This window comes from Cajanus cajan, chromosome 10 (genome assembly GCF_000230855.2).
Source record: "Cajanus cajan strain Asha chromosome 10, NIPB_CcT2T_4, whole genome shotgun sequence".
Lineage (NCBI taxonomy): Eukaryota > Viridiplantae > Streptophyta > Magnoliopsida > Fabales > Fabaceae > Cajanus > Cajanus cajan.
Genome location: NC_138526.1, coordinates 34554587 through 34571572, shown reverse-complemented (window position 1 = coordinate 34571572; position 16986 = coordinate 34554587). Strand labels below are relative to the sequence as shown.

Here is a 16986-nt window from a genome sequence, read left to right as displayed (position 1 = left end):
CTAGATAGACTTACTCTTGGAGTAAACGGATCTCTCCTCTAAAAATTAATTTAATAAGTTTTTTCTTCATATACAAGAATCAAATTGAGAAATTATGACATGTATAAAAGTTAAATTGTATCTTTAACCTAAAATAAATAATTTTTCCAAAGTTTTAACTTATTAAAAGAATTAGTTAACAACAACATATATCTATAATTGATTTTCCACAAAAACAAAAAGCCTTATTGTTCCGGCCAAGGGATGGACTAGGGTTTCTACCTAGGTCAAGCCTCAAAGCCAGAGCATTCAAAAGTGTAATCTGCCTTCTCAACTCTAGGGTTTTGGGTTTTATAGTACGTCGTTCATGGGCCTCTTGGGCCCCGAGGATTGAGGGATTTCCCTAACCGTTCTTATCACGATGGCGCGGGATTAGCGGGAACAAGCGTAATCGGAATCCGACCGACCGGGCCCATACTAAGGGTCGAGCAGGATAAGTGCCGAGCAGCTCCCTTGTAGGCAAGGGAAACCGAGTCTAACGGGTCAAGTCGGGCTATGACCGACTAGGTATGTACTGGATCCCAGTCGGGTTAATGTCGAGAAGGTGGTTTTACTCGCCTTATTTCCGAATGAGAAACCAGGTCGGGCTACGACCTGGACGGTACACTTGCCTTCCAGCCCTGAGCCGATAAGGCGAAAGGGCTTGTGGCCTGGAAACCTAGTCAGGTTTTTGCCGAGTAGAAATCAGATCGGATTTTTACCTGGACGGTACACTTGCCTTCCAGCCCTGAGCCGATAAGGCGAAAGGGCTTGTGGCCTGGAAACCTAGTCGGGTTTTTGCCGAGTAGAAATCAGATCGGATTTTTACCTGGACGGTACACTTGCCTTCCAGCCCTGAGCCGATAAGGCGAAAGGGCTTGTGGCCTGGAAACCTAGTCGGTTTTTTGCCGAGTAGAAATCAGATCGAATTTTTACCTAGACGGTACACTTGCCTTCCAGCCTTGAGCCTAGGAGGCGAAAAGGCTAAAGCGACTATACCTCTTGAGAAATTCGGCAATTAGCCGAGCGAATACACTAAGTTCGGATTTTGGGCGAGTCAGATCTAAATATCTTGTAGCTGTAAAAACATCTCCGCCGTAGAGGGTCTGCCGGATTCCAATAGGTTGATTGTGGGCTCAGATTGTTGTACGCGAAAAGTCACGTATGCCTTGTCTCTTCACCTTACCCTTGAAGAGACACCCATTTATTGTAGCGCCGTCACTGCAGTAGGCACATTATTACTGTGCCACGTGTCGGGCGTTTCGTGTGACTTTAGTGTGTGGGGCCCTTGGGGTCGCAGAGGCGTGGCGCTTCACGCGCATTGTGCCTTCACGCCTTCCCACTCGCGCCCTTTCAAATCTATAAATACACGCCCTTGGCGGAGGGAAAGTGTTTTTTGCCCCCATTTCCTCTCTTTTCCGTGCTTCGTCTCTGGCGAGTTTTCTCCCTTTTCTGCGCCTTCTCGCGGTGGTTCTTGTGGTGTTTTGTGAGAAAAGGTGGTGTTTGTGGGACCCTAGGTACGCGTACATATTTATTGTGTTTGGTAGTTGCTATTTGTGCATCATTTTAGTTGCTTAGTGTATCTAGGTGATGGAAGAACTTTGGAGGAGGCCGGATTGATGTAGCTTCCTTCAAGTCTTTCCCTAGATCTTTGTACTCCTAGAATCCTTCCAATGCTTGTGTAAGGCTCCAATGGAGGAAGGAACCTCACGGCCACCTTAAGATGGTGGGGGAAACCTCTCAAGAATGCGCCACTCTTGGTGAAGGGATAAGCACTCTTCAATCCGCCACACTTGTCTTTGGAAAAGTGATAAGAGATTGGTTTTGCACAAAGAGATTTAGGACCTTTGGGAGGAGAGAATTCTGATCTCTAATCTGAACACTCAATTCTCATTAATTCCAAAAGTGTTATACAAGTGAAATTTTGAAGCTATATAGGCGTGGCCACCTAGGGGTTAAGCTAGACTAGACCATGGTTCACTAGGAACCATGGTTGGGTCCGTCCAACTTAGGGAGCAAGAAAAGACTAGACCATGGTTCACTAAGAACCATGGTTGAGCCTTCCTAAACCGCCCTTGTGTAGGAGAGAAAGGAGGTCCAAGCATTTGGCCAAGTGTGCACCAATGTGAACACAAGGTGTGAACACAAAGATGTGGACGGTTTTGATTGGTTCCATTTAACTCCACCCGGTTTGAAAATGGTTCATTTGGTTTAGTTAGGTTCATTCAATGTGAATGGTACCTAGCTAAATCAAATCTATGAAAAATTAGGAGTTAAATGAGTCCAATATGTAAAACCTTTATCCTAAGGCCACATTTGGCTAAAATGCTAGGAGCACACTTTAGTCTTCTAATGCCACTCCTATGCCTACCTCTAAAAAGAAAAAGGTGCCTCCAAAATACAAAGGCAAAACAATCCTATACAAAGTCTACTATATACAATATATACAATGGGACTACTCAAGATACTACTAAGGAGAAAAGTACACAATGCTCATGGTGAGCAAGGGTCTAAGAAGCACCTCCTCCTTAGATGTCTCTTCTAGCTTCCTTACCATGGACCTTGTCAAAGGTCCAATGGCCTTCATGTATTCCTCTTCCTTGGATGGTCCTCCATCACTAGGTCCTTGGAATCCATGGCGTTACTAAGTTATAACGATGTTTAAAACTGGGTGAAAGATGACGTCTTAAAGTGTGAGTATTGCATAAACACTTGGGCTGTTATGGAGAGTTTCAATAGTGAGCATGTAGTGGCCCGAGGGGTTGACAACATTCTTGTTTGTGAACCTTGCGTAGATAGGGAGCCCGTGTGTATAGGTTCTTCTTATGAGCATTTTACATTCTGTTATGCGACCCTTATTTCTAAGCTTAAAGTGAGGTGGCCTCTCACCGAGTGCGAGAAAGGAGTTCTTAGTGCCTTGAATGTAGCCCCAACCCAATTTCACCCAAATAGTTGGGCCTTTGTGAGGGGTTTCGAGATCCTATGTGCCGGGCTCGGAATAACGGCGACTTCTAGTAAGTTTTTTTATTTCTTTGAAGGGCGAGTTAGCAAACGGAGTAGCTGGGTATCCGTAAGTAGCGTGTCGGGGTGGGGGTTGTTGTCTCTTTTTCAATCGTCTTATAAGGACTTTAAGAAATCTTTTTTTCGAATTCGGTGCTTGCCTGGTAATGAGGGCGTATTTGAGGGGTACCCTCTTTTCTGGAATAAAGAGTCGACCTCCTTTGGTGGGCTGAGTCCTGAGTCACTCCCCGAACGCGATCGAGAAGACGTTAAAAAATTGGAGGAACTTAAAACCCTTTTCAACACCGCAAAACTCTTAGATCTAGAGAATAGGCCCGACGAGTTGAAAATATACATAGGTATTGCATTGTATTAATTGTTACCTTTTTCCCCTCGTTTTGTCTTTTACTCTTACTATAACTTGATGTGTTTTCTGCAGAAAGGATGGCTAGTTTGGGCACTCGAGAAATGATGAAGTTGTGGAAACAACAGAAGGCTTCGCAGGCTGCTGGGGTTGACGAATCGGCCACCGAGAAGGTTGGTGAGACCGAGAGGCCGATGGCGATAGTGCAAGGGGTCGGTGAAACTTCGCACAAACGTCGTCGAGAGACCGAGAAGTCCATCTCGGTGGTCAATCTGGAAACCCTCGTAGCTACCGAGGTGGATAAAGGTGATACGGAGGTCCAATCGGCTGAGAGAACTTTGAGTGTGTGTCTCGGCGATAATTGGGATCCGGTGGATCGTGGCGTCGAGCGTGGTGAAGGAGCGTCCTTCTGGGACGAGAAGTTTAATCACTCATCCCATATTCGGCAAATCGACCTGCTTGACGGGGATAAGGGCGACTTGGAGAAAATGAGTGCCTTTTCGATCGCAAAAGGGGTTGAGTCACTGACTAATCGGCTATCTGCACTTTCACTCATCAATGAAGACAAAATACGCGAGTTGGTCCGAGAGACCAAGCTTCAAGGGAAGAAGATTAATTCCCTTGAGGAGAGCGTGAAGAAAGGGAAAGCCGATCTCCAATGGGTAGCGTCCGAGCGCGACAAATTGCTTGAGGGCCGGTGCGCTTTTGATGAGGAAAGGAGTACTTTGATGGCCGAGAAGTCCGCCCTAGAAAAGGATCTCGAGGAGACTCGCTTGGCGCGGGATAAAAGTGTCGATGCCGCTCTTGTCTTTGAGAATGATTTATCCTCGGCGAAGGCGGAGATTGCAAAGTTGCAAGCCGATCTCCATACTACCCGGATGGACTCCTTGAAGAAATTTATGCAGGGTTTTGACGCCACGAGAATGCAAATGAAGTTTCTCCACGCCGATCTGGATCTTGAGGCTATCGGTTACTTCAAAGAGATTGTGAACGGGGAGTTGGTGGATCCTCCCGAGGATGATTAGTTTTTGCTCTTCAAGAGTCTGAAGTTGCCTTTATGTTTTTAATTTTTGTGGTGTTTCCTTTGGTAATTGTTGACCTTGTTTTAAGACATCTATGAAGTGTTGTCTGTTTGGTATTTACCTTCTATAAGGATTCGCTCTCGTCTTCCTGTTATAAGAAAAGACTTTCTAGGCTAAGAAATTTTCCAATTTAAATGATTATGTTCCAGACCTAAACGGTTAAAATCCAGAGGATTCAAAAGTGAACTAGAAAATATTTCTAAGTTAAATGAACATCTTCCAAGCGTACTCGGTAAAATTCCGAGTTCAAAATTGAACTAAAAATTTTCTAAGTTATATGATCGTTTTTCCCAACATATTCGGTCAAATTCCTTCGAGAGGAATTCACCTAGATTCCGAATAAACTTTTAAATTTAAAACGTAGCCGCATGAGCGTCAAAAATCTGAATTCAATAGCGGCCAGAATGCCGACTCCAAATGAAGTGGATAATTTTCTAAGTTTAGGACGACTTAGCTTGGTGGTCGGCCAAATGCCGGCTCACAATAATGTGGAAGTTTCTTGCTTAAATGGGAGTTGGCGGCCTGGTCGGCCGAAAGCCGATTCTCTTAGTTAAATGAACATCTTCCAAGCATACTCGGTAAAACTCCGAGTTCAAAATTGAATTGAAAAACTTCTAAGTTAAACTAGCATTTTCCAAGCATACTCGGTCAAATTCCGAATTAGAAATTGAATTAGAAAATCTGTTAAATTAACATTTTCCAAATGTACTCGGTCAAATTCCAAGTTCAAAATTGAATTAGAAAATTTCTATGTTAAATGAACATTTTCCATATGTACTCGGTCAAATTCCGAGTTAGAAAATCATACTAGAGAATTTTTGTTAAAATGAACATTTTCCGAATGTACTTGGTCAAATTCCGAGTTCAAAATTGAATTAAATTTCTAAGTTAAATGAACATTTTCCAAACGCACTCGGGCAAATTCCGAGTTCAAAATTGAATTAGAAATTTTTGTTAAATGAACATTTTCCAAATGTACTCGGTCAAATTCCGTTGAACTGAAAAAATTCTGTTATATGAACGTTTTTCAATCGTGCTCGGTCAAATTCCGAGTTTAAAATTGAACTAAATTTATATTATACGAACATTTTCCAAGCGTACTCGGTAAAACTCCGAGTTCAAAATTGAACTGAAAAATTGTTATATGAACGTTTTTCAATCGTACTCGGTTAAATTCCGAGTTTAAAATTGAACTAAAAATTTTCTAAGTTATATGATCGTTTTTCCCAACATATTCGGTCAAATTCCTTCGAGAGGAATTCGCCTAGATTCCGAATAAACTTTTAAATTTAAAACGTAGCCGCATGAGCGTCAAAAATCTGAATTCAATAGCGGCCAGAATGCCGACTCCAAATGAAGTGGATAATTTTTTAAGTTTAGGACGACTTAGCTTGGTGGTCGGCCAAATGCCGGCTCACAATAATGTGGAAGTTTCTTGCTTAAATGGGAGTTGGCGGCCTGGTCGGCCGAAAGCCGATTCTCTTGATATGGACATTCTTTCCATGTTTAAAACAAGATTAGAATCGGTCAAGCGCCGACTCCTTCAATATAAAAATGTTTCTTATTGCCGTAGCTAATCGCCCCAATACCGAGTATGGAAGAAATTAATTTAATGGCCTTTGAATCGTCTTCGAGTTGTTTATACTCGCCCAGTCGGACTTTTGTCGGACTTTTGCCGACAATCACGAGTTTGTCTTCGAGTTGTTTATACTCGCCCAGTCGGACTTTTGCCGACAATCACGAGTTTGTCTTCGAGTTGTTTATACTCGCCCAGTCGGACTTTTGCCGACAATCACGAGTTTGTCTTCGAGTTGTTTATACTCGCCCAGTCGGACTTTTGCCGACAATCACGAGTTTGTCTTCGAGTTATTTATACTCGCCCAGTCGGACTTTTGCCGACAATCACGAGTTTGTCTTCGAGTTGTTTATACTCGCCCAGTCGGACTTTTGCCGACAATCACGAGTTTGTCTTCGAGTTATTTATACTCGCCCAGTCGAACTTTTGCCGACAATCACGAGTTTCAGTGCCTTTAAAATAACATATGTTAGGAGTCATGATAGAAAACAGTGAGATAACATTTTATTGGAATTGAAAGATCGGTGCCTCATTAAAAACCTTCTCAGCAAAAACCCCATATTTTTACGGGGACAAAATACTAAGTTAGGAAAAGAGTGCACCTAATACAAATGGATAAAGAGACTAGCTATAGTAAGAACGCAAACTTGCAGCATTCCACGTTCTTGGTATCATGCCTCCATCCAAGGTCCTCAGTCGGTAAGCCCCTTTGCCGACCACGTCATCAATTTTGTAGGGGCCGACCCACTTAGGTGATAACTTGTTCCTCATTTGTGTTAGCTGAGCCCGCTTCAAAACGAGGTCTCCCACAACGAAGTCTCTCGGAACGACCTTTGTGTTGTACTTGAAAGCCGCTCTTCTGTGGGCTGCCACTTGGTTTATCCTTGCTCTCTCCCTTGTTTCGGCGATCAGGTCCAAGTCTACTCGTCTACCTTGGTCGGATTCCTCTTCAGAAAAAGCTATGGTACGCACTGAGGGTTTCGCGATTTCAATCGGGATCATGGCATCTGTCCCATATACCAAATTGAATGGAGTTTCCCGGGTTGATGAATGAACTGTTGTGTGGTATGACCATAGAACCCGGGGAAGCTCCTCTACCCATGAAGCGTCTGAGTCTTGGACACGCTTCTTTAGCCCAGCGAGGATTATCTTGTTGGCCGACTCTGCCTGACCGTTAGATTGGGGATGCTCGACTGAAGTGAACGTCATTCGGATTCCGACCCCGCGACAGAATTCGTGGACTCTCGTACTTGCAAATTGTGTCCCGTTATCCGACACGATCACCTGGGGAACCCCGTATCTGCATACTATGCTCTTCCATAAGAACGCCTTTACCTTCTCCGCTGAAATGGTCGCCACGGGCTCCGCTTCGATCCATTTGCTGAAGTAGTCCACTGCCACTAACAAGAACTTCAGCTGCCTTATAGCTATCGGAAACGGGCCGAGGATGTCAATACCCCACTTGTTGAATGGCCAAGGAGACAGAATTGAGTGGAGTCGTTCAGCCGGGGAATGGTGCAGGGTACCATGCCTTTGGCATCCATCACATTTCTGGACCCAATTGACACAATCATTTCTCAGACTCGGCCAAAAGTAGCCTGCCCTCGCCACTTTGTATACTAACGCTCGTCCCCCGATGTGACTTCCACACATTCCACTGTGTATCTCCTCCATCACTCTTTGCGCTTGTGACATGGTCAAGCACCTTAAAAGGGGAGAGCTGAAGCCTCTTCGATACAACCTCTCGTTGATAACCACGAATCTGGCTGACTCCCTCTGTATCAATGAGGCCTCTTTCTTGTCTTCTGGCAATTCCCACCGAGTCAGGTACGCAATGTAGGGTCCCATCCATGAATCAAGTTCCTCTTGGATGAAGAGAACATTCCTCTGTGGCTCGTTAATACTCGGCTGTGTTAAGGTCTCTTGGATGACCGACTGAGTGGCTCCCGGCTTCTTCGTGCTGGCCAGCTTGGAGAGCAGATCGGCCCTCAAGTTTTGCTCCCGCAGCACGTGGTTGAGCGAGAACTCTCAGAAATTCTCCGATAGAAGCTTAACTTTTTCCAAGTATTTGGCTAGTTGAGGGTCCTTCGCTTGGAAAGTGCCCGCTACCTGCCCGGTGATCAACTGTGAATCGCTTCTAGCCGATAGACTTGTTGCCCCCATCTCCTTTGCCAGACTCATCCCCGCTAGCAATGCCTCATACTCGGCTTGGTTGTTGCTTGCTCGGAACTCAAAACGCAGTGACTGTTCTAATAGTATTCCTCCCGGTCCCTCTAAGACTATCCCGGCTCCACTTCCTCCTAGATTTGAAGCACCGTCCACCGATAGAATCCACTGGGTTTCGGTGATCGCGCCTTCCTCGGCTGGAGGGGTCAATTCTATCAGGAAGTCGGCTAATGCTTGAGCTTTGATTGCTCCTCTCGGTTCATACTTGATGGCGAACTCTGATAACTCGACTGACCACTTCATCATTCGGCCAGCCAGATCGGGTTTTTGTAGTACTTGGCGAATCGGATAGTCCATCCGGATGACAACCTCATGACTCTGGAAATAATGTCTCAATTTCGTCGCCGTTATCAGTATTGCTAGGGCTAGCTTTTCAATCCTCTGGTATCTCGTATCGGCTCCCTGTAATACCCTGCTTACAAAATAGATAGGAGTTTGGGAGCCTTCCCGCTCTTGTACAAGAACGAAACTGACTGCTCGGGCAGAGGCCGATATATAGATCAGCAACGGGAGGTTCAGTCTCGGCTTTGTTAGAATCGAGGGCGACGCTAGGGATTCTTTGAGCTCCGTGAAAGCTTCTTCACACTCGACTGTCCAAGCAAAACGGTCATTCTTTTTCAGACACTGGAAGAGGGGCAAAGCTTTATCTGCGATCGAGACAGAAATCGGGATAGCGATGCCATTCTTCCAGTTAGCTGTTGGACTTCCTTTACGGTGGATGGGCTCCTCATGTTGATGATGGCCGAACAGTTGTCGGGGTTCGCCTCAATGCCGCGATGAGTCAGTAGGAAACCGAGGAACTTTCCCGCCTGGACACCGAAAGAGCACTTCTCAGGATTCAGTTTGAGTTGGTACTTGCCAATGGTGTCAAACAATTCCTGCAAGTCGCCAAAGTGCCGACTGACGCTTTCCGACTTCACCACCATGTCATCTACATAAGCTTCCACATTCCGCCCTAGTTGATTCACAAGGACTTTGTCCATCAGTCGCTGATAAGTCGCCCCTGCGTTCTTCAGACCGAACGGCATAACCCTGTAGCAGAAATTGGCTTGATCGGCTATAAAAGCGGTCTTATCCTCGTCTGCGGGATGCATTCGGATTTGGTTGTACCCCGAGTAGGCATACATGAAGCTTAGCAACTCGTATCCCGATGCCCCATCCACCAAGCAGTCTATGTTCGGCAGCGGGTACGAGTCTTTTGGGCAGGCCTTGTTAAGGTTGGTGAAGTCCGTACACATTCTCCACTTCCCGCTGCTCTTGCGCACCATGACTACGTTTGCCAACCAGGTCGGATATTGGATTTCTCGGACGTGTCCTGCCATCACTAACTTCTGCGTCTCTTCCGCGATAGCCCTTCGTTTTTCCTCGCCAAACTTCCTTCTCTTCTGGATCACTGCCTTCGCGCTAGGGTCTATGGCTAGCTTGTGGCATAAGAAATTTGGATCAATTCCAGGCATGTCGCTGGAGTGCCATGCGAATGCCGACACATTGTCCTTTAGGACCCTCACCAATTTCTCTTCGTCTTCGGGAGTCAAAGAGGTACCTATCTTCACGTTTCTCCCTTCCATTATCTCCACTTCTTTGACGTCTTCTGCTGGGGCGGGTCGGTGGTCGAACTGACCCATTCTAGGATCCAGTTCGACAGAGTGGACCTCCTTCTCTACCCGCTTAGTGTACAGTCGCCTTCGCGCCTTTAAACTATCCTCGTAGCATTTCCGAGCAACCTCCTAGTCCACCCTGAGAACCCCCACAGCGCCACTCGGCAACGGGTACTTTACCTTCAGATGGGGAGTAGACACTATTGATCTCAGCTTGTTCAGAGTCGGCCTGCCGATCAGTATACTGTACGATGACTGAGCATCGACCACCAAATACCGAACGAGCACCGTCTTCATCTGAGCTCCTTGGCCGAAGGTCGTCTCCAGATCGGCGTATCCCCTTGCGATGACCTGGTCTCCTGCAAAACCAACTAGAGTCCCTGCATAAGGAATTAGTCGGTCGTTAGGTATTTTCATCCCCTCAAAGGTTTCCCAGAATAAAATGTCTGCGGAACTTCCCTAGTCAATCAACACGCGCTTCACATTGTACCCCATGACAATCGCCGATACGACGACGGGGTCATCCTCATGAGGGGCTACTCCTTCGTAATCCGCGTCTGAGAACGAAATCTCAGGCTGAGATGGTCGCCTGAACTCCGACACCATCAACACTGACCGAGTGTACCTTTTTCGGGCTGCCGAGGTAGTTCCCCTACCGGCGAAGCCTCCTACGATGGTGTTGAAATCCCCATGGATGGGTTGCTGATGGGCTTCCGACACCTTTGCTGGTGCGTCTCTAGGAGGAGTTCTCTCTCTACGCCTATCCCTCCTGGTGTCATCTTGCGTGCACCTGGGTCGCCTATCTGACGAGCTTCCCTCCTGATTTCTCGCCATAAACTCCTTCAGTCGTCCCTCCTTGATCAAGCGCTCGATCTGTCTTCCCAAAACAAAACAATTTTCAGTTGAGTGCCCGTGAGCCCTATGGAACTCACACCAATCGGTTTTGAAAGGGCCCAACTGACGCTCTGTCGCCGCCGGGAACTCAAACAACGATGCGCTATTGACATCGTGGAGTATCTGTCGCCTAGGTACAGTGAGTGGAGTGAACTTATCTTCTTCATTGTTGCGCGTCCACTCGCCCCTTGACCGACCACCGTGATCGACCTGCCTGTAATTGTCGTCCTTCACGTTGTACCGGTCTCGTCGTTTGTTCCAGTCTGATCGCGGTCGAAGATGCTTGTTCCCCTCCTTATTGCTACCCCCGGCTTCTCGGTTCTCAGTTGTCCTTTTAATGATTTGGTTCTCCTCCGTCTTGATGTGGCTCAAGGCGAAAGCCCTCACCTCCGACATTGTTTGGCAATTCGCCCTTTCGAGTGCAATGTCGAAGGCTCCGGACCTCAAACCTTTCTGAAACGCGATGACCGCCATTCTCTCATCCACCGATGCTATCCTTAGAGCAACCTCATTGAATCTCTGCAGAAAATCCTTCAATGACTCCTCCCGTTGCTGCTTAAGATCAAATAAATCCGACGTGATCGGTGGCTTCTTCTTATTGGCAGCAAATTGAGCCATAAACAGCCGACTGAAGACGTCAAAGTCGGTGATGGATCGATCGGGGAGGCCACTAAACCAATCAAGCGCCGCCTTCTTGAGTGTGCCCATGAACAACTTGCAGCGGACTTCCATGCTTCCTCCACAGATCAACATTTGAGCCCGGAAGTCCGTCAAATGTTGACTGGGGTCCTGCGTTCCATCAAAGGGTTCGACCTTTGGTATCCGATGATCCCTAGGGATCATCTCGGCCTCTATGGCTTCCGAGAATGGTCGAAAGTCTCTAGGGACCTCTAGCATGATGTCCTCCTCCACAGTCCTGGTACTAGCTGCTATTCTGGCCTGCATCTCATCCGCTCGTCTCCTGATCTCCTCGTTTTCTCATTGAATGACCTCCTCTCTCTCCCTGGATCGCGCATTCTCCTCCCTTAAGCCATTGATCATGGCCATCATCTCCTCCATGGTTGGTGGTTGCGAGTTGTTGTTGTTGTTGCCGCCTCTCGCCATGGTAAAGTGTAGGTTTTTTGTGTTTCTTGGGGCGTAGTAAGAGTTTCACCGTAGCCCCACGGTGGGCGCCAAAATGTTCCGGCCAAGGGATGGACTAGGGTTTCTGCCTAGGTCAAGCCTCAAAGCCAGAGCATTCAAAAGTGTAATCTACCTTCTCAACTCTAGGGTTTTGGGTTTTATAGTACGTCGTTCATGGGCCTCTTGGGCCCCAAGGATTGAGGGATTTCCCTAACCGTTCTTATCACGATGGCGCGGGATTAGCGGGAACAAGCGTAATCGGAATCCGACCGACCAGGCCCATACTAAGGGTCGAGCAGGATAAGTGCCGAGCAGCTCCCTTGTAGGCAAGAGAAACCGAGTCTAACGGGTCAAGTCGGGCTATGACCGACTAGGTATGTACTGGACCCCAGTCGGGTTAATGCCGAGAAGGTGGTTTTACTCGCCTTATTTCCGAATGAGAAACCAGGTCGGGCTACGACCTGGACGGTACACTTATAAACAAAAAATTAATCTATTGAAAGCTTACCTCAAAACTATCCTTTAAATTTTATCTCTGGATAACCTAAAATGTCATTATAAAGGACAAACGTGGCGATATAAAAAAATTGTTTGAGAAATTAATTTTGCTAGTAGTAATTTTTATATAAAAAATGATAAGAATCTTTACAAAAGTTCTTTCAAAGTCATTATTTTTTTAGAAAAGAAAAATGCTGTTTTTAGTCACATGACATCTAAATATTACACAGTAACACAATATTGCACTAAATTAATGATAATTTATCCTTCACTGTAAAGTTAGCCAGCAAAAGTGAAACCTAGTCCATAAGAGATGCTTGATGAAAAGCCACCATTTACGTTCCATCAACTTTCCTTTAAAATTTACTTCAAAGCATAAGAAGTTTAGCATCAATAATCAAATACAAGAAAACACAACATAATCACTGGAGCCTATTTATAGATTATATTGGTCGTACAAACCATTTACATTTTATTTATTTACAATTTCTATTTTCTCTTCAATTCAAAGGGCTACAACACTTTCTCTCCCTTTGCTTGCACGGTCTTTCCTTGTACAACATCACCGTGTCACTCTCAGATAAGGTTTATAATGGCTCAACTTGCTTTGGATTGGATTCCGCAAACCATATTAGCTGGGACAGCTACGTCAATCATTTTAGGATATGACAGGTTAAGATCTGTTGTTGCACAAATCAACTTACCATAATTAGCACAGTGGTCTTTGAAACAATGCATGTGAAAAAAATAATTTGACTAAGGTTTTATAAAAATTTGCTACCACTTACTTGCCATAATGTTCTTGAAAGTTTCCTGGAAAAAAAGGGTCCAAGATTTTCAATTGTGAGATACTACACTAGTTGGGGCTAGCCAATAATAGAATAAAATTGTAACTTATACATATTAAAACTTATTTTAGCTAGTTGTTATAAATCCAAATTCTCATCAAAATTAGAAGGTCTACTTTTAAAAATCTCATTGCAGGAATAATAGAAAAAGGAAAAAATGCTTTCACATTTCATGAACATATTTGACCAAACAGTATCTCCTAGCAGATAGTTGAATGAGTGATATATGAACATATAATACTAAAGTCCATTACTCACTTAATAATGCAGAGAAATTGCCAATTAGATATCAACTACAAGTAAACTAAAAACAAATTTAGCTACTGATTAGGCTCAGTTCTATCTACCAATTCAGATGTAATGTTTTTTCTATTATGAGAGTATAGATATTACTGGGTATGGTAGCAGCCGTGATGTAAATTGGTTTCTGTTTTAAACATTTAAATCATAATAACGTGTATAATCTTCCATTAGGATCTCTACAAGAGTCTTTTCTCCTAATTAACCACTTTTAAGTTTCATTTAGTGGATTGAGCTCATAAAATAAAGATATCATCAAACGTTACCTCATCCTTTGTTAGGCGTGGATTGTATTGCATCTCCTCTCCAACAGTGCTTACCTACAATCAGTAATTTGTTTAAGCAACTCACAACAAATTTGGTAAGAAAAAAGCTTAAGGGTGTCCTTACAGTGAATCCTTTGTAGTCATGAGCCGGAAAGATTAGCGTACTCTTGGGCAATGTAAAAATCTGTTTCCAAAAAAGATGTGAATGATTGATTAAGTATTAATATCCAAATTTAATCAACCAGAAACATCTCATCTCTTTTACTTATTAGCCTAATTTTCTAAGTTTCTATTTAACATAATCACTGTCAAGTTCTTGCCTGTGAATGAATTGATTTGTAAAGCTGCTCTGAACTTCCACCCTGCATAATAATTAATGGGACAGTGGATAGTTTTTCAGATGATGTTGAAAAATAGCCAGTAGAACCAAGACCCAAGACCCAAGTCCAATGTCAATATGTCATTCAATAAAGTTGAGGTAACATATTGTTTGTTCAGATACAACTTTGAACACCCTTGAGAAGCATAACTTAAGAAAATGGGAAAACAATATATACCTGAAAATCTGTCCTTCCACATCCACGTATTAATAGAGTATCTCCAGTGAATGCCATCCTCGGTTGGGGTTGTCCAGGTGTATCTCCAGTAACATAGGTAACACAACCCTTGGTATGACCAGGAGTTGCACGAACCTGCAGCAATAAAGACAATAATATGTATTAGAGTAGATGATAGTATGATACAATAACCATTTAATGAGCCATCCACAATTCCACACCATGCCAAACAGAAAATAAGATGCATTTGACAAATAAATGCAAAGAGAAGATCCTTGATAACAAAAACAGAGTAATCCTGAATAGGTATTACTTATATTTCTCTGGTGAAATTACAGTCATAACAAGCCAGCTTTCAACGCTGCCATAATTTAGTTTATGATTTAAGCTTTCTGCAACTATAGACATATCAATGATCTATCCATCAGCTTGATTAATCAGAGTCCTTCACTAGAAATGTGGTAGCAATGTCTTAAATGATGTCGAAATACTAGAAGCTGCATCTAATTATATTTTATCATTGTCTTCCTAAGTTTAGAGTTTTGTAGACCAACATTCATTTATCAAACACTGAAAAAATAGACAGTTCAAGCATAGAACCCCTCACTCCCTTATTAGGACTTGATGAAATATAAGGTACCTTTGATAATTCCCTATATAACACTGATAACCAGGGATTACAAAACAAGAGGCAACATATTTACTAGGCAAGCAGCTGCAGTCTTACCTCAAGAAAAAGATCACCAAAATGGACCTTGTCACCTGGCTCCACATAAAGATCTGCCGTTGCACCACTTGCTTTTGAAATAACAGATTTTACATCAGGAACTTTGCTCTGTATAAGTGGATTACAAAAACACCCCAAGTTAACATCACAGAAAAGTCATCACAAAGATTGGAAAAGTCTTCTCTAAAATGAACTGAAGGGTGTATCTATCCTCAAATAATTTAGGCTTTGTTTGGATAAACGTATCCATAAACACTTAAAAGAGAAAAAAGAAAAAATAAGAAGGTAAAATAAATTCAGTTTTTTCTCATTAGTTAAAATTACACACTTTAACTTCTATAAAAATTCTCTCATCTAACATCTCCAAAAGTTATAAGTGAATTTTAACTTATTAACAAAGTACAACTCACTTTACCTTCTTATTTCTTCTCCCAAAAATGTTTAGAGAAATTCATTCAAAAAGAACATACACGATTAACATCACACCATACTTTACATTAAATTAAGTAGGGTAAACCATTTCGCACCCATTTTAGAGAAAACATTTACAAACTGGATGCACAAAGGATAAGAAGGAAGTAATAACTCAGGTGGTACACACCTTGATAAGGCCAGTCCCGGTGACATGATCCGCATGTACATGTGTGTTCATGGCATACACAAGCTTCAACCCCAGTTGCTCAATAAGGGACAAGTCCCTATCTACTGTCCTATCTACTGGGTCAATCAACTGAAATTCCAATAAACTTTTTCTATTAATCACCAAAAAAAAGGAAAATTAAGCATCCAATCCAAAAGACTTCCACCCACATAAATAAATCCCGCAAATATTCAATCACACACTTCAAAATTTAATTTCGGGTACATCACTCTCTTTATCAAAATTGTTTAGTCCGTGTACTTTAAAAACAATAACTTTGGTCCTTGTATCTTCGATAACGGGTGAATTCCCTCTTTGTAAAACTTAGGACAGCAGAATGAGAGACTAAATTCACTAATTATTAAAATTCAATATTTAAAAGGGTATTGATGACCATTGTTATAAGGTAACTGATTAAGGAATTAATATCTAAAAAGTTTTCACTGAAAACTACAATAAAATTACACAGAAAATAAGCAGAAATATACTTTTCAATAAAAAAAATAAAATAAAAAATTGCTTCTGATTTCTTAATCATTATCCAAAATGTACTGGGTAGCGTTTTCCTATTTAAAAGTCAACAATTAAGGAATTAACTTTGATTTAAAGTCAAAAGTACAATAAAATTACACGAGAACACGGTCATATAGTTTTGAATAAAAACTCTTGACTTCGATTCTCTAACCGGTACCTGGCAAGCATTTTCCAATTTAAAGAAGAAGGAGTGAGAGAAAATTGGGGAGAAAATAGAGAGAATCTTACAAGTGCTGGTTTTTGTGGGTGAGATGCATCAGCGAGAAGGTAGGTGTAGGTGGAAGATTCCTTCTCGAAAAGCTGGCGGAACAAGAGGGTGGAGGAAGTGGAGAAAGAAGCCATTTGCGATCTGAGCCTGGTGGGGTGGGGAAAATGCGAGGGTTTGAGTGTGGTGAAGTGGAATCGCAACATTTTTGTTACCATAAATAGGGGTTGGTTGAGAATGGAACTTGGAGAAGGAAGGTGTGGTTGTGAATAGAATAAAGAAAGAAATGACGACGGTTATTACGATCAAGAGGGCATAGATGAGGACGCCATTGGAATTGTGGATGTCACGTTCGATGCATATGGATTCCTAGCTATTGCTATTTCGTCTTATTCTTACCTCTAATTTTATATTTCTTCTTTTCTTCTTACATTCTGCCTTTTCCACTACCACCACTTCGTTTGGTTAAGATGAAACAAAATTCTAAATCATGTGGTTCAGCGGTAGGAATTGATCCACGCTTAAATAAAA

At 43.1% G+C, this 16986-nt stretch overlaps 2 protein-coding genes across 2 annotated transcripts; both read right to left on the bottom strand.

Annotated features, from left to right (window-relative positions):
- Positions 1-8068: 8068 nt before the first annotated feature.
- On the bottom strand, positions 8069-8563 carry LOC145952454 (uncharacterized). Its single transcript, XM_083064818.1, has one exon. It carries the CDS (start codon positions 8561-8563, stop codon positions 8069-8071), a length of 495 nt encoding a protein of 164 aa, XP_082920944.1.
- A 4149-nt stretch (positions 8564-12712) lies between these two features.
- GLY3 (glyoxalase II 3) lies at positions 12713-16873 on the bottom strand. Its single transcript, XM_020378031.3, has 9 exons — positions 16479-16873; positions 15678-15806; positions 15077-15184; positions 14350-14484; positions 14113-14154; positions 13917-13976; positions 13793-13846; positions 13167-13191; positions 12713-13058 (listed from the first exon to the last, which is right to left on the bottom strand). Exons 1-9 carry the CDS (start codon positions 16671-16673, stop codon positions 12976-12978), a joined length of 831 nt encoding a protein of 276 aa, XP_020233620.1. The 5' UTR covers positions 16674-16873; the 3' UTR covers positions 12713-12975.
- Positions 16874-16986: the final 113 nt, after the last annotated feature.

Excerpts from the sequence above, each read along its gene's own strand:
- LOC145952454 (XM_083064818.1), bottom strand. The coding sequence starts at position 8,563 with ATGGACTATCCGATTCGCCAAGTACTACAAAAACCCGATCTGGCTGGC.
- GLY3 (XM_020378031.3), bottom strand. The coding sequence starts at position 16,673 with ATGGTAACAAAAATGTTGCGATTCCACTTCACCACACTCAAACCCTCG. Across the intron at positions 13,977-14,112 it reads ACAAATCAATTCATTCACAG|ATTTTTACATTGCCCAAGAG; the intron begins GCAAGAACTTGA and ends TTTTGGAAACAG. Across the intron at positions 13,059-13,166 it reads TTTCAAGAACATTATGGCAA|ATCTTAACCTGTCATATCCT; the intron begins GTAAGTGGTAGC and ends GTGCAACAACAG.